Here is a 24,075-nt window from a genome sequence, read left to right as displayed (position 1 = left end):
TCTATAAGCCCTGCTTGAAGTCTTCCCAGAAGCATTTGACCGCCCTTGGGCCATTGAATTCCAGGAATATTATTGTTGAATCATTTCAGAAGTTTCATAATTCATAAATGGAAATAAATAAATGCCTTTTCAAAAGCTAGCGGGTGAGAAGTTGGGGGGGGGGGAGCTGGAGTCATTTGATAGAGCAGGAGTCTCAATATGCTCTTTCAGAATTGCTTCATCTCTTTTTTTCAAGAGCTTCCTGAAGGTACTTCTTCCTTCGACAGCCTTCTTGGATCCTTCTAATCCTCCCCTCCCCACCACACACACCTTCACCCCTTTTCATTCCATTTTCTCCTGCTATTCTGGATCAGGATGAATGAAATGGCATCAATTCTGCCCACACACTGCCTCCATCTTCTAGCAAGGCTTTTAATGCCATTGTGCTGTGAATACAAAATATGTTCCATGAGGCTTAAGCTGATTAGCAGCTATTGTGAATCAAGGACCTCTTCAGTCACCTCTATACTTTTGCATTTCACTCTGATGATGGGCATGGAGGGCACGGAAAGAGGCCATTTGGGGCAGCATCAGAGACTCACCAGGAGAAAGGTTTAGTACAGGGGCTGTTGAGGGAGAACAAATGAACCTGGATCATGGCAGTGGCAATCTCAGACCCTCCAAGTGTCCCTATTTTCCAGGGACAGTCCCTGATTTACAGAAGTCATCCCAATTTCTGATTTGATCCCAAAATGTCCCACTTTTCCTTAGGATCTCCCTATTTTCACTGGAGAAATGTTAGAGGAGATGCAGTCATGGCTTATAGGAGGCCAAAATATTATGGGTGCCTGGATTGTGAAAGACAGGGAAAAGAAATGGGCTGCAAGATACATGCTTCCTAAACTGCAGTCAAATTTTCTCAAGTATCATGCACAAAGCAAAGGTAAACCATGTTGTCCATTAACAGCCATTCCTTTGTATGGTTTGAAGGCCTATTACCCTTGCTGAAAAGAAGCCAGTCTGGGATGGGAGACCTTCTGAGAACCATACACATGCCTCCTTGGGTTGTGCGATTGAAGAGAAGAGGGATGCAAATGTTAGAAAATGAATCAAACAAAATTTATAGTGGGGCAGTACATTTATTATGCCCTGCTAATTAAAATTTCTCCATAAATTTATTTTACTTCTTTCTTTCATTTAAAAATCAAGCAATAAATGTTGTTTCTGGCATTATTTGAGGGGAGAAAGATAAAAAGAAAAGAGCTTTTAAAAATATAAATTCCTGATTCCTAAAACTGCAATAGTCCAGCCATTTAGCAGCAGAATCCCAAGCATAACCACTTGTTGGTAAGTCCCATTGACTTAAACTTACTCCCAGGTAAGAGTGTATAGGACTGCAGCCATGCACACCACGGCTGTGGAGCCAACCCTTCCTTCTTAAGCATGGCGTGAGAGAATCAAGGGCTGATGCCACTTCTAATGCTAAATAGTCTCACCTATGCTGTGATGATGTCTGGATGCAAACAGATTCAATGTCCATTGCTTACTGCCTACATAACAGCATGGTGCTGTGCAGAATGCATGGGTTGAGCGTGAGCCCAGTATATCAGTGAGAAGCATGTTTGCATTAGTCCAGCAAATACTTCAGGACTGGGTCTTTCAAAAGCAGTCAACTGGCATCTGGGCTGCACCATTTGAAACTGAAACAATGAAGCTCTTCTATGCCAGAAGCTCCTTCTACAGTGATGGCTGGTGCCCATTGGGACTTGCAGAGTGGAAGGTAGGAAGATCAACTGTAGGTGGAGCCAGAGCCAATGACAGGTGGAGCTAAATCATTCCAGTTTTCCCCCAATTCTTACCCCTGCTGAATTCCACAAAGGACAAAACTGAGGCCAAGGAGAAAGGAGCTGTCATCCAGTTCTATTCCAACCTAGTAAGAAGGCAGGCAGGTGGCAGGTGGCTGGCTGGGGTTGGTGCAGCAGCGGCATTTGGTTTGCAAGTAAAACTATATGCATTAGGTGGATCAGCAAGTACTACTGAACTAGAAACCCCTCACCCTACCCATCCCCTGTTACTGTTCTCACTGCCCTCCATGAGTTGGAAGGAGACTTTCTTAAGTAGGGAGGTCTTGCATTTTTTGATTGATCACTTTAAAAGGTTTATAGGTTGCCTTTTTAGAACAATCATTTCACTACAGTATCACTAAAATGCATCAATAGCAATACCTCAGGTATGTACCTCAGGTTACATACGCTTCAGGTTACATACACTTCAGGTTACAGACTCCTCTAACCCAGAAATAGTGCTTCAGGTTAAGAACTTTGCTCAGGATAAGAACAGAAATCGGGCTCTGGTGGCACAGCAGCAGCAGGAGGCCCCTTAGCTAAAGTGGTGCTTCAGGTTAAGAACAGTTTCAGGTTAAGTACGGACCTCCGGAACAAATTAAGTACTTAACCTGAGGTACCACTGTAATTAAAATGTAGGAATAAAACTGCTCAACTTGATTACAAGCGGGTAAATAAACATAATGAAATACACTAAAACTAGTGTTGGACACATGGCCCAACTGTTCTAAATCAACTGCCAGCCTCACATTTAATCCCCAAGGGCCAGTCTTTAGAACTCATTCAAAAGATGTCTGTGAGGGGCCATTGCAGAAAAGGCACTGCTCCTTGTGCTTACCAGCCAAATGATTTTTACTGTTGAGCCTCCAACATAGATTTTAAGGGATGGGTAGGTTAGTATGGGTGCAGATGTCCCCTAAGTTAACTTGGTCCTAAATCAGGGCTTTAAATGGCAGCAAACGACATGGTGAGGCTGTGCTTCTCACTTGACTTCAGTCCAATTGAGTTGCTGCAGTATATTGGGATAGAGAGAGGGAGGGACACTGTGGCAACAAGGTTGGTATGGTGCAAACGTGGCATCAGTGCCAATCCAGCACTCCTGCTGGTGCATTTGCACTCTGCTGTGCTTGTTAACACAACCGCTTTGAACTGAGGCAAGATTTTGGAGGCTCCCCAGGCAATTTAGAATGGTGGTATAATTGGGGTTCCATTTGTGGCAGCATAGTTTTCATATTTTTCCTTTTGGCTGTTTTGATTTTCCAAAAGTGCCTCTTCCCACCCTCACCCCACTCCCGGATTCCTCTTCAACACTCTTTCATTCCCAAAATGCATCCTTTCAGTTAGTAATTTCAACACATCTACTCCATCTTTCTTTCACTGAGTGGGTTCCAAGGCGGTTAACAATATATCAATACAATGTCATGAAGCATTTGCCTTTAAAAGCATCAAAAGCAAAACAAATTACCATTATATTTAATTGTTCCAATTAATTGCCAAATAGATGAACCTAATAACGACCACAAATGTTTTAATGCAGGCAGAAATTGATAGAAATATTCAACAATTAAGATTGCTGTGAAGTTGTGATTGAGCCATAATAGCAATTCACCAGGCAGAATTACCTACCCCTGACTAAGGCTGTAAGAAGGGAGGGGAACCCTCAGCAATGTCTCATGCAAAGATGCAGTGGAGGGTCTCAGTGGGCAAATGCTTCCCAGGAGCCTCTGAATAGTGAATGCCTGTATTTCTTGTGGCACCTTTGTGGTTGTGTTAAGACCAGAGTTTTGGATAAATGCACTTTACATGGGGCTACTTCGAGAAGTGACTTGGAAACTGGTGCAAAATGCAGCTGCCATTATGCTGGGGTGGGCGTTGGGAGGAAGCGGAAGGCCTGGACATGTAATACCACTTTTTCAACATAATTGAATGGAGTATGCTGGGATAGGGCCTGGCTGGCTAAGCTGAAAGTTGAAAGTGGAGCACCCAAAACTGAATGATCATGATGATGATGATGATGATGGTGCAAGTCTTTAAAAAGAATAAGCTGTTTCATAGAGGGACATCCTGTCAGTGACTACTGGTAGCCAGGATAGCTAAGTGGTACTTCTGTATTCAGAGGATGCCTATCTCTGAACACAAGCCGCTGGGATGTGGGAATAGTAATGGGAGCACACTGTTGCATGTGAGGTTTCCGGAATCCGGAGGCACCTGGTTGTCTTCCCCACCTCCGGCCCCGCTGGAATTTTGATGTTGGACCAGATGGACATACCCCGCCAGATATAGCATCCAATACCTTTTTCTTCTTTTGCTCCTAAGTCACTGCCGCCTCCTTCCCTTGCGGAACAAAGGGAGGTCAGGAGGAAAAGAAAGAGCGGAAGGAAGGAGGAAATGTGGGGCGGGGAAAGGGAGAAGGAAGGAAGGAAGGAAGAGGAAGGAATGGAAGGAAGGGGGAAGGGAAGTCTGAAGAAAGAAAGAAAGAAAGGGGGAAAGGGGGGGTGAAAGGAGAAATAGGAAGGAGGAAGAAGAAAGGGAAGAAGAAGGAACTTCTGCAGGAACAAGGAAGGAGAAGGAAATTGGATTTTGCTTTTCCGTGCTTGGAGCTTTTGCTCCTCTCCAGTTTTTCCTCCTCCTCCTTTTACCCTTTCCTTCTCTTCCTTGCCACTGAGTGACAGCGCCGCCTCTCCTCCGCCCGCCCGCCTGGCTCCTGGCAATTGATTCGTATGCGAAGGGGGTCCGCCTCGCGACGAGAGATGCGGCAGCAGCAGCAGGAGTGGCGGCGGCGGCGGCGGCTTGAAGAGCCCTCCAGCGCGGCTAGGCTTCTGCTGCTCGGCGCTGCCTTGGCGAACTGAGCGGGCAGCTCCCCCACCCTACCCAAGAGCCGAAGCCACACACACACGCAAGCTCCTGGGGGAGAAGGACCTTTGCAGGAGTCGGCGGCAGCAGCAGCAACAGCATCCTGCAATCTCAAGCGAAGAAAGAAAAAAAGAAAGAAAGCATTGAGGAGACTCCCCTCCCTCTTCTGTGGCACCTTCCCTTCCTGCTCCCTTCCTTGTGCATCTTCTCCAGCGCTCAACTAGTTGGCGATACTGCTGCTGTTTTGCATCGCAGGTTCCAGCAGGGGCTGAGAGAGAGAGAGAGAGAGAGAGGAATATACAAAGCAACAGGCGCGTGCACGCTCTCCCCCTCCCCTCCACACAAACACACACACAAGCAGGCAGACCCAACAGAGCCTCTACCATCACCACCACATCATCCTCCAAACCAGCCACCCTAAAAAAACCGCAAGCGGAGAGAGCCAGCGGATAAAAGAGGGAGCCAGAGAGCTAGAGAAGCGGTGCCTTTCCCTTGCCTCCTCCTATCCTATAGCATGGTGGATGTATGGACAGTCTCACAGAGCAGAGGTTGACAGCTCCAAGCCTCCAAGCTCCACATCTGGAGCACTACAGTGTTCTGCACTGCACCATGACCTTGGATGTTCAGACGGTGGTGGTGTTCGCTGTCATCGTGGTGCTCCTGCTGGTCAATGTCGTCCTCATGTTCTTCTTGGGCACCCGTTGAATGGACTCTGGAGTGTGTTTTTTTTCCTTCCTTTTTTGATCTCTCTCTCTCTCCCCCCCCTTTCTCCCCCCCTTTTTCCTTTTATTTTTTGCTCCTGAGTTGGTGATGGTGGCAGCGAAGGAGGCGGCGGCAGCATACCACTAGCAAAACTCAAAACAAAACAAAACAAAAATCCCAAGTTTCCAAATTAACAAACAAAATCCATCCAGAGAGAAAGGGAGAGATTACACACACATAAAAGAGAGAGAGAGAAAGGAATTTCCTTACTGAGGGGGGAGAGCAGCTTTGAGAATCAACATGGCCTCGCTGTGATCTGTATGACGTTGGTATATTATCTCTCCCTAAATCTTTTGTCATGTCTTGTCTATTAAGTATGCCTGTAAGTGTATCTGCTTAATGCCCAGTTAATTCTATATTGATGGCTATAGATATACAGATATATATACACACACACACTAAGGCAATGTCTCTGTGCCTACCTATCTAGGTAGACACAGAGTACTGCTATAGCTCCATATCTCTGTCTATACTGAATTAATTCCTGCTTATATTTCTTGTTGTTTGCAAACGATCAGTGGGAGATAAATATTTCAAAGTGAAATGTGGGTTTGCATCATAATAATGAGCAAGGGATGCACTGCTAGTTTTTACATAGTGTGTGCATGTACATTTATTATTACTTCTTAAAGCGGAAAAAGGGCATTGGAATGCTTTGGCTTAATACCAAAATAAGGCTTGCTTTGTGCCAAGTAAGTGGGAATCAAATGCCTTTGCAAAGGAGATTGCAGGGCTGGAGAGAGTGCCCACTCAGCTTTGCATTTTCCTGATATATATTTAAGAGGTTTGAGAGGAAAGGAATGTCATTGAAAGCTTTAGTCAGCTATTGGGAAATAAGAGTGTGTGGGGGAGAGGTTTATTTTATTTGGTTGCCTTGGAAGTGTGATTTGAATCCTCAGACCTTCTGGCCCTCATTTCAACCCTTTCAGATCTGCTTTTACACTGCTTATTCACAGCTGCTCCATTCAGCCCACTAGAAGCACAACCAGCTGGGCTTCGGCTATTAGTGTGCTTCCCATCTTTGCAGACTGGCGAAGCAAATAGAAGAGGTGTTTTGTTTCCTTTTAAAGCATGCTTCCCCCCCTTTTTTCTTTTTGAAGCCATGTTTTCACAGTGACTTGGTCTGTCAAGGTGATGGGGGAGTGGGGGTAGGGAGGGGAGAGGAAAAGAAAAAGCTTTATGCACCACTTAGATAACAAGATTCAAATATGGGTCGCTTAGGGTGACTTAATTCACATTGATTTCCTTGAGAATGAAGTGCTAAATTATGTTTTATGAGACTCTGGCAAAGAGGTGTCTTCCTAAAAAGAAAATGAAATTGTTCCATGAGAGATAGCTTTGCATGGCGGGGGGGGGGGTAATGAGGGATGCAGGTATGATGAAACAAAGTCAAAGTGGTACAAAATGTACCTTTGTGTCATATGTCTCCTGAAGCTGTGATATATATAGAAAGGGTATGGTTGATTGCAGTCTTCCCTGCTCTTTATTTATTTATTTGCAGGAAGAAACGGCACAGGCAATTTTATCTTGTTCTATTTGCTTACATCATGTCCATCCATTGCCGTGTGTGTGTGTGTGTGTGTAAGTGCTGGTGTCTGAAATGAATTAAAACACCAGCACATAATTTTACAAAGGTAGAAGTGCTGGTGTTTGAAAATAACTAAAACATGACCAAGTTGATAAAATCACAGAGAAAAAGAGAAAAAATATTGGGTGGGAACACTGAGTGATTCTTGTTACCTATGGTTGATTTGGCAAATTTAGGAATAGAAAATTCACTGACATTCACAACAAGTGTTAATATAGAAATATATTGTGATATCGCTTTTTATTCATAACCTATTGCTTGGATTTCCAGCTTTCCTGATTTCTTCCCTTCTCTCTTACTTGTAGCTTTAAGAGAAGGAACAGGTGTTATTGCATTCAAGTTTGGGTGGGTGGTCTTTAAAAATAAAATAAATATTCAGTGAGACAATTTGGCTTGGAATATTTCCCTCCCTGAGTATTTAGACACACAAGTTGGTGTCCCCTTAACACAGCAGCATTTAGCAGGGTTCTCTTTTCTTATCTAATGCCTCTTTCCAGGAAACAGGAGATTGTTATAATGAAGTTAATATCTTTCATTCATTCATTCATCTGGCATGAAGACTGAATGGTGGAACTAGGGGGGGGGGCGGAATGAGTTCTAAGAGGAAGAATTAAGATACATGGATTTTATTAGCATCTCAGAATGCTGCTTATTTCTCTGATGTTCCGTTTAGCCAAAACAAATAACTACAGGCAGCACTTGGCAACTGTCAAATTCCACCACCTGGATGAATCAGATTTCTCCATGTCCAGATGTTGGCAGTTTGCTCTATGCATGTGTGTGCATATGGATGTGTGAACACTTAGTATGCAAAGGATCTGTTTTCTTTTGGCATGGCTCTCATGACTCATTTTGATTACATCACTGGTGCTTTTTATTTATTCATTATTTTGGAGGTGCATTTAATCAAACTTGAAGTACCTTTAGATGCTTTAATTTGGGGGTGCCTGTTAGTTTATAGCAACAGGCATATTATTTTGCTGATGCTGATACTCCTTGCCAGAGCAACAGATGCCTGAATTCTAAATTTTGTCTGGAATTCTGCAATTCAGAATCAGATCTCTCCCCCACCCCACCTCATCCCACCCCACACATAAAGAACAGTGGATTCAGACATTATGTCATGTCACCTGGAGTTTAAGGGTGGGGGGTGGAGATAGGAAACTTGAAGTGGGTTAAAATTGGGGGTGGATTTAAGACGTTAAAAGCATTAATTCAATATTGTTTACTGTAAAAGACTTAATGAGTCTAATGGAACTGATTCACAGGTAAAGCTGCCTAGGATTGCAGAAGAATTATTAGTAAATGCTTGCTGCATATGTTTTAAAGATACATTTTGAAAACAGCCCCATTGTTAATACTCTGCCTACTGATAGTGTGTTTCCCTGGAGTTGGCAGAGAACTCTGAGAGCAGCTGAACTTTGTGGTTAGCTGTGCAGACATAGTACTAAAAACAAAACAAGAACCAGCAACCCATGATACTTACTTGTACCCCAGTTTGCAGGGTGTTGGTTGGGTCCCTTCCTGCTGTAGCGTTATATGATTATATACATAAATAGTATATAACTTAAAAGAAAGACCCACTGAGATCACTGAGACTTACGCACACATTAGTGTGTGCCGGACAAAACTGCAACTACAATTTTGCGTTTTGGGTTTGGTAACTTGGCTTGCTTGATGGGCAAAATAAGCCTTAAAGAGGGAGTGAGTATTTCCCCAGCTTTGAATAGGGGTGGAGAACCTGGTGCCCTCCAAATGTTGGACTCCAGCTCCCATAATTCCTGATTATTGGGCATGTTGGCTAGGGCTGATGGGAACTGAAGTCCCAACTACCGGAGAGCCACAAGTTCCCTATGTTGAGTTGTCATTATTTTTATAAGCGAGAATAGAGGTCAGTTTTGTAGGCAACAGCGTTCGGTTATGCTTTGTAGTCCTAGAAATGGGTGCTCCATACACCTGCTGCACAATATGTCACCCACCTGTCATGCAAATTTGAGCTATCCTGCTTTATGGCATTAGAAGCCCTCAAATTTTGCAAAGTTGCTCCCTCTCCATCTGGTATTCAAACCACAAGACGGGGCAGAGGGGGATCTCGCCTCTCTGATCTTTTGTGATGATAGGTTCCCTTAGCTACAGCTTTAGGTGATACCAGGGGTGTCAAAATTTGGATAAAGTTGAGAATAGTCAAGGAGTGAGGCTTGTGTATTTCATCAATCCCCTCCACCTTATGTTTTCCCCCACCCCATAATTTGAGCACAGTTCCCCTCCTGGATGTATAGGAACCCTCCAACTATGGCATTTCCCCTCCCCATAGACAAATCCGAGAGAGAAATCCTAGCAGCTGTGACCACATGTACTTTATAGATAAAAGTCTCAGATGCATTATTTTCTACAATATCCAAGAATAAAGCTATTGACTGTATCATAGCAACTCCTGCACCACTGTACTTTTTAAAAATAAAAAAGATATTTCCTCCTGATCTGTAATCCACCACCTTAAAGCTCCAGGATCCTTTCAAGATAAGAGAAGCATTGACACATCTCTCCTCCCTCCCTCCCTCCTGATGCTCTGGATTGGGGGGGCGGGAAGCAGTCTCTCATGCCACCGCTGCTGATGCCAGACCCATTGGGCTTTCCTGGTGGCTAGTACATTGAATCCTTCCAGGCTGATAGGATAAATTATTTTTATTTATTCTTCTCTTCAAACTCTCCTTTATTTCATTTCCAGCTCCTCCCTCCCTCCTTCCCTCCCTCCCTCCTTCTCCATCCCCTCTCCCCCTTCATTCTGAATTTCACATGTCAAGTAAGAGGGAGGGGGAATGGGCGAGCTCTGGATATTTCTGACGCTGTTTTGGCCTTTTTTGCATGAGCATTTGAGGCTGAATAGCTATTTATTTATTCTCTTCCCTGCCCATCTCCCCACTTCAGTGGAGGGCAAGGGTAGCTAGGGAGCTTTCCCCTTCTTTCCCAGTTCAGACAGTGGCAGGAAAGCTTTACTGGATCCCAGTCTTTCTGACTGGAGGGGGCAGTGGGGAACCCGGCAGAGAGGTGCTTTCTTCTAACGTTTGTTAACAGCTGCATGCCTAACCTAATTCCTCCTCTTCCTTCGTCCCTGTCTCTTTTCATAATGTGGTTATATTTCTCTTTGGATCAGGTATTCTGTACACAGCCCAACTGCTGTGTATAATGACCGAAGGAAAATTGCCAAAAATCAATGTAAGTTTTCTTTTTTTTAAACACCCCCCCCCCAATTTATTTTAAATTATTAGAACCCATAGTTTATGGTTCATTGTCTCGTCTTGTGCTGTCCTGTCCATTAAAAAAAAATGTAATGAATGCTAGTTGAGTGAAAATGCCTTTCCTTCATTTCTCTGGGTGAATGCTGCCTGCCTGCCTGCCTGCCTGCATGTATGGGTGTATTTGTGCATCTTTCTGCTTGCACTTCGCTTGTGTGTGCAATGGATTGTGAACAATGCCTCTATATGGAGCAAAAAAACACACCAAAAAAGCACCGGAAAGGCTTTGATTCGATATGTTGCATTTACAGTGTGTCTCTTTTTGTGAGCTGAATTGGGTACCGTATTAATGTGCATCTCCATTAACGGGATATGAATGTAGCTGATGTATTAAAAGCATACTTAAAAACACTGCCAGTTGCTGGAACATAGCTTGTAATTCTGCTGAATGACTGATCTAATGGCCTGTTGTATTCAGTAGATTATGGGTTTTATGGTGGTTATTTTTAGCTGTTAAAACTGGAAGGTTATGCTACCTCTTCAATGCCTCATTTTGTTAGATGACCCAAAGCAATGCTTCCATGAGGTGAGGAGGTTGCCCTCACATTCTTATGGTAGGGTGAGTGGGGGGCTGGCTGTGAGAAATGCCTGATGAAATACCCTTCAGTTAGATGACACATGGCATTTAAAAACCAATGCAGATGCCTAAAATATGCTGGTGGCCAGGATCAGCTGAGGTAGATAATGCTGTGTTTTTAGAATTCCTTTCTAAGGAAATGGTGTGCCGTAGTGTGAACTGCAGTGATTTATATGCTCCAGCCTAAAAATAGATGCTCTTAGAAGGAAGACTACTGAGGAAACCAGAAGAGGGCTTGCGCGTCTCATTCGATGCACTGTAGACGGATTTCATGTGACACCTGACTTTCCTTTTAGAGAGGGGGGGTCGGGAGGGAATAGCATTTTATCTTCCATTTTAGAGAACCCGCAGACAACTGGGATTTCTCTTAGCCCTCCTCCTTTTCCATGTTGAGTCCATTGCTTTTAAATCCTCCCATGCTAGCTGTACTGCAACGTATATCTCCCCCAACCCATTTCTAAAAATAATACTGCCTTCTGCTTTATTGAGCACCATTATCTCTAGCATTCACAGGGCAAGCAAATAGGCCAACAGAGAATCCCTCGTTTCATTGATGACTTGCGTTACATTGGTGAGCAGGCAGCTTTATCATTAGTGCAGTGTAACTGCATGTTGGCTCAGGAATAGGACCAGCTATGCTCAATGTGGCTTACTCCTAGGTAGGCATGCACAGAATTGCAGCCCAGGAGGCAAGAAGGCTAGATCTATATTAAATACAAGTACTGAGATTTAGGTTGCATTCGTGGTTAAGGCACTTGACAAAAATCTGGATTAGTGTTTCTCATTTGTAAGGCTGGGTTTTTGGCTAAGCTGAGCCCCAAGGAGATCTAGCTTCTATATATAAGTTTTTAAAGGCAGCTAACAGTAAATCTGGCACTTGTGATTTGTATGTGTTTTACTTCTTGGAGTTTCATCTTTATTTGCAAAATTGCAAGTAGATTTCAAAAGTTTTCTGACTTGTTTTGGACTGAATAGCTCTCTTTCAAGGGTAGCCTTCAAAAATGTTTTAAAAAAATGAATGGTTCAACTGTCTGCTGTGAGATGGAAACAAAAGCAAAAAAAGAAGAGTTGTGTATTAATTTAAAGTTTGCATTAATGGAGTTGCTAAAATGAATCTAAGAGCTTTTTCTGTAACTACCTTGGTTTTGTACAATGGGGTGCCATGAATACACTTCTAGATAAATATGGGGTCATATTCACCTGCTCTCACCTTCATGTAAGATCTCTATCCTGTAGTGTGCAGTTGGGCCTAGGCCTAGTATATCATGGTAAATACAATAATTATCAGCACTTTACTACATTCAAGCTAGCCAGTTTCCAGTTGTTCAGAAGGATAAAATGTCTGTTTCCACTGCACCGGTATATAGATATAGCACAGTATCCGATTAAGAACTCAGAATAGACCCTTGGAAATCAATGGCATTAAGGTGGTCATGACTGACAAGTCCATTGATTTCCAAGGGTCTACCCTGAATACAAGGTATCTGGATACAGGCCATGACCATTAATAATAGCATACTGCTGTAATGTCACCATACAGTGTGGAGATTGACAATGTGACATAATGAAAAAGTTAGAGTCTCTGCCTCAAGGAGATTCCAATCTGTATGATGCCAGAAGTAGAATGCATAAAAAGGGGAAGGGAAGAGTAAGAGGGAACAGATCCAGACAAACTGCAGTTACATGTAACTTAGGCTTCAGCTGGATTGTACGCACTGTTTGCATCACAGTTGTTTTCGTAAGATGGGTTGCTACTAATGCAGCTCAACTGACCTTTTTCCACTGCAAATCTGTGCACCATTATTTGGGAATGAATCCTATTTGAAATCAATGGGATTTACTTCTGAGAAAGCATGAGCTGGATTGTTCTGTATGTGTCTGAGCATGTTTGGTTTGGAAGTCTCATAGAAACCAGGCTGATAATTAGGTATCCGGGCTCATCTAGGATACCTCGAATTTAGCCTTCCCTCCTGCTTTTTTAAAGTGGTGTTTCCAGGATAAAAAACACACACACCAAGATCCAGGAAATTTATGTACATGAAATATGTGCAGGGAGCACCTTCCACCACTGAGCAGATATTTTTGGAACATTATTAGTGTGTTTGAATTCAGGGTGTGTTTTTTACGAAATGTTGTTGACTAGTCAAGAGACTTAGATATTCATTAACATAAAAGGTGGAGCGTCTCAAGAAAAAGCATTAAGCTTTACTGATTCCTGTCTGTAATAGTTTAGGTTCAGTACTCAACCAAAAATATGAGAATGTGTCCTGCAGCTGGGCTCTTTTTTCCTTACTTAAAAGGGGTCAGCCACAGCCCTGTTTTCACTTTAGCTGTAAGGCTACCAAAGCTCTCAGATTAAGCTGCATTTGATCCTGGTCAGTATTTGGGCAGACAAGGACCGAAGAGACTGCTCTGCACAGTGTTGAAAATTTGGGAGGTAGCCTTCCTCTGTCTGAGCTGGTATGAAGAGAATATTCGGGATTAAGGTGAGCAGGACTTCTTAATTCTCATAGCAATGCTTATAACTACGATTCTCCTTGTTTCAGCATTCCTCAGGATCACAATAAACCTGCAAGAGATTCCTCTGGCATCTGACTTAGGCCAGCAAATGTATTTTCCTACATGTCCTAACAGCACTGACTTACTGGGGGAAATGCTATTACTTTGCAAAAATAATAAATAAAAACAAATCACCATAAATTCCGTATGTAACGGAAAGTGTGGGCACTGTCGTTCTGTGCTCATAATTTGATGAACGAGTTTGCTGTTTAATCTTGAACAAACTGTGCTGGTCTCCCCAGAGGTGGATGCTTTTCTGTAGTAGTGAATGAAAGAATTCTGCTTTATATATTGAGTGCGAAAGGCAGCACCTCATCGGAATATAAGTGTTGTTCTGCTTTTCTCTAGTGTTGTTTAGTCCTCGTTTGGTGCTGTTTTTAAAGGAAGTTTTTAAAGAATCCAATGCTCTTTACAATGTTCTTACCCTTCACCTTTATTGTATTGAGGTATTTATTGTAAACGCTTCTGCGGTTCCGTTTGAGGGCCAAAAGATAGTTTATAATTTATTTATAAATATAAATACGTAAATAAAAGACTAGGCTGTATTTGCTGTTATATTTCAGGAAGAGACTAAGAGCAGGCTCTCAATGCTGATCTTTTTAAAATGACATGTTATTCATAGTACATTATTATGCCATTTGTCGCTGACCTGGAAGGCATTTCTCACTGAGCTATGCTTCTGGTAATCTTTCGGATGCTCACTGCTGAACAATGGTAAATCTAGAAATCTCTATTTTTCTGGGTTTGCTGTTGTGATAACTCTGATATATTTACATGAGCATCTTTTTGGTTCCCTGTGGAAGGCAGGTGCCTGCTGTTCAATGACTCCTTTCCTTTGGCTCCAAGTCCTTGAATGCACAATGTCCTTTGTTTAGTGGGCCACCTAACAGGCAGCTGTGAAAATGATTCTGATGGTGTCACTAAGACTTCAGGAGAGAATTTGCCTGCTGGAAAGGAATGAGATTAAAACACACACACACAACTTCTTTATGAGCAACAATAATAGGGTTATTACAATTGCATGGACTATGCAATGAGCTATCTTAGGCCCAGTATGGGGATCGGAGAGGAATTAGTTTTGGTTTGCGTTTTAATACAAACTGACCTAGTTTGCACTTTGCAAACCAAGACATGAAAAACAACACAGCTGTCCTTTGAAATTTGTGCATATCAGAATTTTATGGTGCAATTTGTCAATTAAAACAATGTATACAAAATTGCATATATTAGGGAGATGTGTGAGCAGGCGTGTATATTAGTGGAAGTGGCATTGAAAAATGCATTAGAGGAAAAGGCTTGCAAAATGTACATAGGCAGAATTGTGTACAAAAGTGTTTATATCAGGAGGCGTGTTAATGAAAATGCACATGAATTTTTGTTTATGATTCCCTCTTCTCCAATCATAAACAGAAGCAGAAAATGGGTAAACTGAATTTAAGACTGGAAAAATGAGAATCTGAAATTGATAGATTCTTCCATTCCTAGCCCAGTCTCCCTGCTGACTCCCTGCAAACTATGTTTTGTAAATTGGGAGCCAGCCTTAAGACCTTGCACTCTGCACTTCCTTCTTCTTTCTCTCGCTCATAAAACCCCCTTCCCTTTGCTTCTTAGTTTTAATCTCTGGTGTAACACTGCGCACTCAAGGTATCCATAGTTAATTTTAACCATGGTTTCTTCTTAATCAGATTTGGCAAACACATGCTTATATATGAGTTCAGTCCGTGGTTTCTGAGTAAACCATGGTTTACTTAACCACAATATGCATTAAGTATGGTTTGACTCAGTGCTAATGTATCGCTAAACCACAGTCGACTATGGAAGGGGAAGGAGAATTCATGGTATGGAAGGCGAGAGAAGGATACATTCTTGTTAGTGAGTCTGGAGGGAGCCACATACATGCCCCTAGTTTTATTTGTACATGCTAATTTGTTTTCAGTGGGTGTAAGGTAAAGTGGGACATTGGCTTTAGGACTGAACAAGAATGCTAAATACAAAGTGGAGCTGGCGCAGGGCTCTGTTGCCACTAATGTGACATACAAATTCAAGAAATAAATCGCTTGTCACCCCAGATTTTTAAATTTCTTTTTAAGGTATGCTGCTAAGCAGCTACACTTGTATTCTGAGCTACGCACACAGAAATGGTTTTGACATATCAAGTGCCCCCGCTATGTGAACAAGATTGAAGATTTGCTCCTAAGAGGATTATTTCAATAATTCTTATAGACTAGATTTTTCCATGTTAATTTTTCTGGGCTTTGTCTCATTCGGTCCCACCAATCAGTATTTATTTGCCAAGCAATATTTAGATGCCTGTGTTTTTCACAATTGTTACTGTTCTAATGTGGGGGTGGTAATGATGATGATGATGATGAATTATTTGATGCCTGCAAGTATGCAGCTCGGACAGTCTGTGGTTCATGCCACACAAGCAAAGCATTTCAAGGCAACAGTCACGGCTAAGCCCCAGAGCGTAGCCACAAATTTGCTGGGGCCACAGTGTTGCTCCCATCACAACTGTTGCTCTGTGCTTCCTCTTCACATATCAGAAGTTTGGGGCAGCCTGAAGGATTCTTGGTTGCACTCCCTTTCTCTTTCTAGGGAGCCCCTTTACCGAAGTCTGCACACAGCCTTCGCAAAAGAGAGAGATAAATAATCATTGAGCCATTAATAGCTACAGTATTGACCCTTTCCTTTGCAGTTAGCAGTGATAACTTATGAGTAAATGCAAGCTATTATTCTGTATTCATTGCATTGTCTGGTCCTCAAAATGCATGAGGGAAGTGGAGATTCATGCTGAATCTAGTGCCCTGATATCAGTGTAGTTTGATTCACATTGCAAGGGTTGCGGCCAGTGCTTGTTTTTCGGGGGGGGGACGCATGGGGACGCATACCCCTAAACATAAGTTTGGCCTCATTGAGGGACAGTATTTCAATATGAGTAGGTAAATGAGAGTACCTATATCTATATAGATATAGATATGAAAAAAGCACCAGTTGTGGCTATCAGATGCTCTGATAGATTGGTTAAGAGTGTGGGCTGTGAGCCAGGAATTCCTTGGTTCAAGTCCTCTCCTGAGCCATGAAATTGACAAGAGGCCTGAGGCAGGCTGATACTTTTCCCTCCCCACTTTTGCAACAAGGGGATAGTATCACCTACCTTAATGTGTTGTTGTTAGTGTTTCTGTCAGTGTCTGACAAGTTCTTTCTGGGCACTTCAGAACAGCTCTAAATCAGGAATGGGGAGTACTTTTTAAGCTGAGGGTTTCATTAACCAGTAACAAGTTATTGAGTGGAGCCAGATCCAAACATGGATAGGGATAGATAAACATCTATACGCATGCACACCTCATACACACTCTCTCTCCATTCAAACTGAAGCATATATTGAACTCTTACTAACTCCACTAAAATTGTACCTTCAATTTTCTCCATAGATAATTTTAAAAACCAATGTTTGTTAAAAAAAAAGAAACAAGCTCCCCAACATTCTTTATGTGTTCTGAATGTGCAGAAGGCAAAAATAACTCACAAATTCCAGAAGAAATATGCAAAATAAAGGTGCAGAGCTCAACTGCCTTACAGCTATTAAAGCCTCAACCTTCAAATGCAATTGCACCCTAAAAATTCCATTCATGCAGTTGCAAAATTCATGGACAACATTTGCATTTTTGCAAGGAACATAATTCTACCTGTCTCTGCTAAGACATTTCCCCTCTGCTTCGATTTTCTAGCAGATGAAGGAGCAGCAGTTGCTCTTTTTGCACAACATTAAAGTCCTTGCTGAACAGCTGCTGAGTGGGAGGGGACCAAGAGGGCCTGATGAAATCTGGCCGTGCAGTGGGAGTTCCCTATCCCTGGTTTAAATATAAATATTAGGTGTGAGCATTTTTGCAAGCATATTTACTTATTTACGTAGCACCATCAGTGTGCATAGCACCTTACCAAGTACAATAGGATAGGTCTCTGCCCTGATGAACTTGCAAGGAAAGGAATTGAATGCACATGGCAGTTATATGTACTTAGGGTTAGTTGCAGTAGGAACAAGGAAGCTATACCAAAGTTGGGTTTGGGGGAATGCTCTGAAGGAACACGATCAGGCAGGTGATCTGAAAGACAGTTCCAACAGAAGCAGCTTGTCATGCAAGGCAGAACCACACTCCTCCCAACAACTGGGTCACTTCTGCTTACCAGGAGGTGGGGGAGGTGGTGAGGATTTGTGGTGCAAATCGTAGAATCATAGAACTATAGATCTGGAAGGGACCCTAAGGGTCATCTGGTCCAACCCCCCGCAATGCAGGGATCACAGCTAAAGAATCTGGCACTCTTGCCAATGCATTTAAATTGCACCAGCTAGCATGCAACGCTCCTCCTCCCAGTAAACAACAGCAACCCACCTGCCATGTATCTTAACGTAGCAACTCTGCCCTACCCAACGAGTTGTTTCTGAGTTCCAAATGAATAGGGGCAGCAAGGAAGAAAAGTCTTCGGAGGAACTTTGAAATGAGAAAATATATTGGAGGGAAATTTGCATTTGAATTAGAAATATATTGCCCCCAATCCAACAAAGGAGAGATTTTCAAGCAGCAGGTTTTGGGGGTGGGATGAGATGGTGCTGGGGTGGGATGAGATCTGCTTCTGCCTTGCAGTGCTCCTTGAACCCATTGAACTGGCTGTATATCTGGGTGCACATTCCAGTCCAAATGCAGGTCACTGATCGTTGCATGTATGACTAATAGTGGCCTTGATCCATGCCATTAACTTTTGGAAACTCATCGGCCTGTTTTTAGTGATAGGGTTGTTGTTGTTAATGGCACCCATGATTTCATAACCTCCAGGCACTTTGAAAATGCCGGGACCGTCCCTGAAAACCCTCTAGCCACCACAGCTTCTCACAGTGTCACTGGTCTCAAATTCCCAAGGGACCTTCCCTTCAGTCCCTCCCTCTTCCCTACCCACTCAATAAGTCTCACTTCCAGTTGGAGGAGAGGGACGTGTAAACAGCATACAGTATAACTTTGCATTGGGGTTTGCAAGCCTCAGTTACTGTATCTTGAGTCCTTTCCCTTTCCATGTGCTATTAAAAAATATTTATGCTCCAGCTGCAAACCTGTTCAAATAAGCATATGTTTTGGTTTTTTAAAAAGAGACTGGTTACTTGTCCTTCTGCTTCTGTTTTGTGAGATGGGCACGCAGCTGGTATGCACATTGGTTTTTTCTATGGGCAGGTCCCCCTCCCCCTGCGTGTGGTGCAAGATAAAATGTATGAATAAAAACAGGAAGGGAATTTGGCGCACCTTTTAACTTTTCATAACTCTATGCCCATGTTTCCCAAACATGGGTCTCCAGCTATTCCCAAACTTGCATCATCTGTAGCACCAGTGATCAGGGCTGATGGGAACTGTAGTCCAAAAACAGCTGTAGACCCAAGTTTGGGAAACCCTGCTCAATGTGGTGAGTTCCTACCATCATCTTTGCACGAGGTGCCCCGTTTGGTCAAGTCGGGGAGCAGCAGCAGCAAGGGGAGGAAGCGAAACACATGCCACAGCTGCATACTGATGTAGAATAGGATGTCCCTATTTTCATCTGAGGAATGTTGGAGGGTATGTGATTTACAGTGGGAAATAGTGATGGGGCATTTTAAAAAGCCTTAGTGGATCAGACCGAAAATCAGTTCTAGCCCAATGTTCTGTTTCCACATATGGCCAGACGCCTTTGAGAAACCCACAACCAGGAAATGAAAGATGGCCTTACCTCTTTTATACCCACTAGGTCATTGCGTTCTATAGGAGAGCTACACCTGCAAATTACAAAGATTATCTGAAGCCTGCTTTACAGTAACTTGGAGCAGGACTATTAGTGTAGGTGCCACATTCTGTGGAATGGCATTCCTGTTGAGATATGTCAAGTGCCCCTAACTGCAGTTTCCGGAAACAATTGGAGACATTTCCGTTCCAAAAAGGTTTTCCTGGTGAATGAATAGGTCTCTACTATGGGTGTCTTCTGTATACAGTGGTACCTCGGGTTAAGAACTTAATTCATTCTGGAGGTCTGTTCTTAACCTGAAACTGTTCTTAACCTGAGGTACCACTTTAGCTAATGGGGCCTGCCACGCCGCCATCACATGATTTCTGTGCTTATCCTGAAGCAAAGTTCTTAACCCGAGGTACTATTTCTGGGTTAGCGGAGTCTGTAACCTGAAGCATCTGCAACCTGAAGCATCTATAACCCGAAGCACCACTGTATTGTTCTTAAAATTAACGGACATTACCTTAAAAAAAAAAAGAACTTCCAAAACTTTTTAAAGAAAAGTTGCTCATCCCCATACTTCTGACCTTTTCAGGTTTGGCATGAATGTTTGAAGCAGAATTGTGTGCTTGAATGGCTTGAAAGCCTCTTTGGAACCAGGAACTCTGCGTTGATTCACCCAGGAAGGTAGAACTGGTTGCCCCCCTCTAACACATGCATATTTTGCCATTTGTGTATATAGATGGTTTCTTGGTACAGTAGTACCTTGGGTGAACTTAATTTATTCTGGTGGTCCGTTCTTAACCTGAAACTGCTCTTAACCTGAAGCACCACTTTAGCTAATGGGGCCTCCCGCTGCTGCCGCCGTCACGCAATTTCTGTTCTCATCCTGGAGCAAAGTTCTTAACCCGAGGTACGATTTCTGGGTTAGCAGAGTCTGTAGCCTGAAGCGTCTGTAACCTGAAGCATCTGTAACCCGAGGTACTACTGTAGTTGTTAGGGGGGTTTTGTTTCATGTTTGTTGCCACTTGCTCTGGGATTTATTTTCGAATGAAAAGCAGAACACAAATTATAAATAAGGAAATAAAGCTTTTAAGAAAGTGTTTTGGGAAAGGGCAGAGCCTGTGTTGTGTGTTTGGGAGACCCTTGATGTCTCCATTCAGAATGTGATCTCAGATAGCAGAAGCAAAAAATGTCACCCAAGCAGACGGTACTGGGCTAGGTGGTTTGACTTGGCATAAGGTAACTTCCTATGAATCAGTGGTTATGATTCAAGGGCTGGACACATGCTTTGCATGCAGAATGTCACATCGTCGGTGGCGTAGTGCTGGGGGGGGGGGGCACAGAGGCGATTGCTCCAGGTGCAAAGCTGCCTCTCCATGCGAACCAGGAAGCTACCTCTCCAGACAAATCCAGTTCTTATCTCTGTGGCTGTGATCTCCTGGGTGACTCAGACGCTGTGAGGCAGTTGAATGTACATGCATGCTCAGTTTCGTACCTTCTGCGTAGCCCCCGGCACTAGCAACCCATGCTATGTCACTGCACACGGTTAAAGTTGTTGCTTCTCGAGCCAAGAGGATCTTGAGTAGCAGACAGGACTTGGATGAGCCAGAGGAGATGGTTCAGGAGTAGATCAGGGCTGGGGAACTCATGGTCCTCCAGGCATTGTTGGGTTCACAACTCCCATGAACCCCAACCAGCATGGGCAGTAGTCAGAGAGGAGTTTTAAAAGACTACCAACATCTGGTTCCCTATCACTGGGGTAGGGCAAGCAGCAAGCAGTGGTGGGGCAAGTAGAGTAGCAGCAAGTTATACCCATAGTGTAATTTGCTAGTTCTTCAAAGTATTTTTATGCTTCCCCTTAACGAAAATGATCTGTTAATTAATGTCAAACGACGTGGGTGGTGCTGTGGTTTAAACTACAGAGCCTAGGACTTGCCGATCAGAAGGTCAGCAGTTTGAATCCCCGCGACGGGGTGAGCTCCCATTGCTCGGTCCCTGCTCCTGCCAACCTAGCAGTTCGAAAGCACGTCAAAGTGCAAATAGAGAAATAGGTACCACTCCGGCAGGAAGGTAAACAGCGTCTCCGTGCCCTGCTCTGGTTCGCCAGAAGCGGGTTAGTCATGCTGGCCACATGACCTGGAAGCTGGACGCTGGCTCCCTTGGCCAATAAAGCGAGATGAGTGCCGCAACCCCAGAGTCGGTCACGACTGGACCTTTACCTTTACAATATATACATTTACTATGTGAGAAACTTCTCAGTAACTAGTCAGTAGTGATCAAAGGCACATTTGCTCTCCTGGCTTTCCAACGCAGAGGGTCACTGGGACTTAACAAGAGGGAGAGGTGACAGCCACGGCACAGCGGAGTTTAGCCCAGTGTGGTGCATGGCAACTGCTACTGGAATTGGTTCATTCCAGGCATTGTACAAACCAACTTAAGTGTATCCAAGATACCGATAGTAAAACAGATTTCATTTGCAGGGCGAGGGGGGATATGTCTTGTGCTTTATACAAAGTAATTGCTTTAGGTTGCTGCGGTCATAAAGACAGTAAAGTTGACATACATTGATGCCCTTTGTATAGTGTCTCTTGTTGATATGCTTCTCCCACCATTGGGGGGAAATGCCAAGCTCCACAGGGCAAAAATCAGAAAGAAATGCTTCTGAGCAAACCTCATTGAAATGAATAGGTGCTGCACAAGAGTTCTTGGATTGTTCTTGCACAGTTCCCATTCAGTTCAACAGGCCTTTTGCTAGAGAACTTTTCCTCCAGATGGTCCCCTTAGACTCCTGCATACAGTTTGTTTGCTTTTTCAGATGATAACTATTCCAAAATCTTGCATATATGTCAATTATGATAAGAATGCATTCATCCTTCACTTGTTTACTGGTGTCTTTTGATTGGCAGCAAACTCTCAAGAGCCCTTGTGAAATCTCCCTTTTGGTCACAACTCCATTACAGTGATCAAATAATCATACTTGACAAATAATCATACTTGTAGAATAGAAACACAGTAGTTTACTCAAATGTGGGGAACACAATACTTTATATATATATATATATATATATATATATATATATATATATATATTCTGTTTCTCTTAAAAGAATAAATGGTCATGTGAAACTGACAGATAAATGCCTTACGGATCAATCAGCAGCCGCAGTCCAAAAAATGCAATTACAAAGCTTATTTTATGTGCTATAATCATAGCTGTCAACGTTTCCCTTTTTTAAAGGGAAATTCCCTTATTCCAAATAGGATCCCTTGCAAGAAAAGGGAAAGGTTGACAGCTATGGCTATAATGCACATTTGTAATACTGGTGAATGGTTTTTTTAAAAACTTTGATAGGTTATATTATGAGAAAAAGATAAATAAATCTAAATAACATGTTACTTTTTTGTGGAAACTGCTTATTTTAGGATGTGTATTATTAGAGTTTTTATACTTCCTTTGTTTTTAGACATAATTTAGACATAATTTTTAGACATAGTTTTTAGACATGTATGCGGATGATACCCAGCTCTACCTCTCTTTTAAATCAGAACCAGTGAGGGCAGTGAAGGTCCTGTGTGAGTGTCTGGAGGCGGTTGGAGGATGGATGGCGGCTAACAGATTGAGGTTGAATCCTGACAAGACAGAAGTACTGTTTCTGGGGGACAGGAGGCGGGCAGGTGTGGAGGATTCCCTGGTCCTGAATGGGGTAACTGTGCCCCTGAAGGACCAGGTGCGCAGCCTGGGAGTCATTTTGGACTCACAGCTGTCCATGGAGGCACAGGTCAAATCTGTGTCCAGGACAGCTGTTTACCAGCTCCATCTGGTACGTAGGCTGAGACCCTATCTGCCTGCGGACTGTCTCGCCAGAGTGGTGCATGCTCTGGTTATCTCCCGCTTGGACTACTGCAATGCACCCTACGTGGGGCTACCTTTGAAGGTGACTCGGAAACTACAACTAATCCAGAATGCGGCAGCTAGACAGGTGACTGGGAGCGGCCGCCGAGACCATATAACACTGGTCTTGAAAGACCTACATTGGCTCCCAGTATGTTTCCGAGCACAATTCAAAGTGTTGGTGCTGACCTTTAAAGCCCTAAACGGCCTCGGTCCAGTATACCTGAAGGAGCGTCTCCACCCCCATCATTCTGCCCGGACGCTGAGGTCCAGCGCCGAGGGCCTTCTGGCGGTTCCCTCATTGCGAGAAGCGAAGCTACAGGGAACCAGGCAGAGGGCCTTCTCAGTAGTGGCGCCCACCCTGTGGAACGCCCTTCCAGCAGATGTCAAAGCGATAAACAACTACCTGACATTCAGAAGACATCTTAAGGCAGCCCTGTTCAGGGAAGTTTTTAACGTGTGATATTTTACTGTATTTTTGGTTTTTATGGAAGCCGCCCAGAGTGGCTGGGGAGGCCCAGCCAGATGGGCGGGGTATAAATAATAAATTATTATTATTATTATTATTATTGGCCTAGTACAAACCTGATTTTCTAAAAGTTGCTTTGGTGCATTGTGTGTGTGTGTGTGTGTGTGTGTGTGTGTGTGTGTGTGTGTGAGAGAGAGAGAGAGAGAGAGAGAGAGAGAGAGAGAGAGAAGTGGGGATATTAACACACACACCCCCCAGTTATTATTCTACCCTGAACATGTTTGCAGGTGATCATTGAGTATAGGCCTCATAAAAATAACAAAGCGCATATGTTGTGTCACAGTTATTTCTATATTCTAGGGCAGGCATCTTCAACTTTTTTTCAGACCCAAGACCCACTTTTAACTGAAACATGCATTTTGTGACCCATTTGTTTATCTTAATTTCTTAAACAGTGAAACAGAGAAAAAGTGAAACTGACAAATTCCTCTCTTCCTATTCTGGAAAG

The 24,075-nt window shown here is 43.2% G+C and overlaps 2 protein-coding genes across 12 annotated transcripts in view; both read left to right on the top strand.

The window, feature by feature from the left end:
* The window catches only part of ARHGEF9 (Cdc42 guanine nucleotide exchange factor 9), a 279,050-nt gene that overhangs the window by 149,199 nt on the left and 105,776 nt on the right, over window positions 1-24,075 (top strand). The window contains exons 1-2 of one of the 10 annotated variants that reach the window (XM_081897315.1): window positions 5,658-5,696; window positions 10,181-10,242. The exons of 4 other annotated variants lie outside the window; for them this stretch is intronic. In XM_081897315.1, coding sequence (XP_081753441.1) covers window positions 10,213-10,242 — 30 coding nt within the window. In that variant the 5' untranslated portion in view covers window positions 5,658-5,696; window positions 10,181-10,212. Of the gene's footprint in view, window positions 1-5,377; window positions 5,708-10,180; window positions 10,243-13,277; window positions 13,386-24,075 lie in introns of those variants that run through there. 5 more of the 10 variants (XM_081897314.1, XM_081897313.1, XM_081897316.1 and 2 more) reach the window with 5 other exon arrangements.
* LOC309362047 (uncharacterized protein) overlaps window positions 4,054-24,075 on the top strand; it is a 52,078-nt gene continuing 32,056 nt past the window's right edge. Inside the window, exons 1-2 of one of the 2 annotated variants that reach the window (XR_014164733.1) lie at window positions 4,054-5,393; window positions 10,181-10,242. Coding sequence is in view for 1 of the 2 variants with exons in the window: in XM_081897533.1 (XP_081753659.1) it covers window positions 5,202-5,381 (180 nt within the window). In the remaining variant the exon portion in view is untranslated. The remainder of the gene's footprint in view (window positions 5,394-10,180; window positions 10,243-24,075) is intronic. The other variant, XM_081897533.1, reaches the window with a different exon arrangement.

Source organism: Podarcis melisellensis (assembly GCF_964234715.1).
Source record: "Podarcis melisellensis genome assembly, chromosome: Z".
NCBI classification, from domain to species: Eukaryota; Metazoa; Chordata; class Lepidosauria; order Squamata; family Lacertidae; genus Podarcis; species Podarcis melisellensis.
This window is presented reverse-complemented; position numbering and strand designations above follow the sequence as displayed.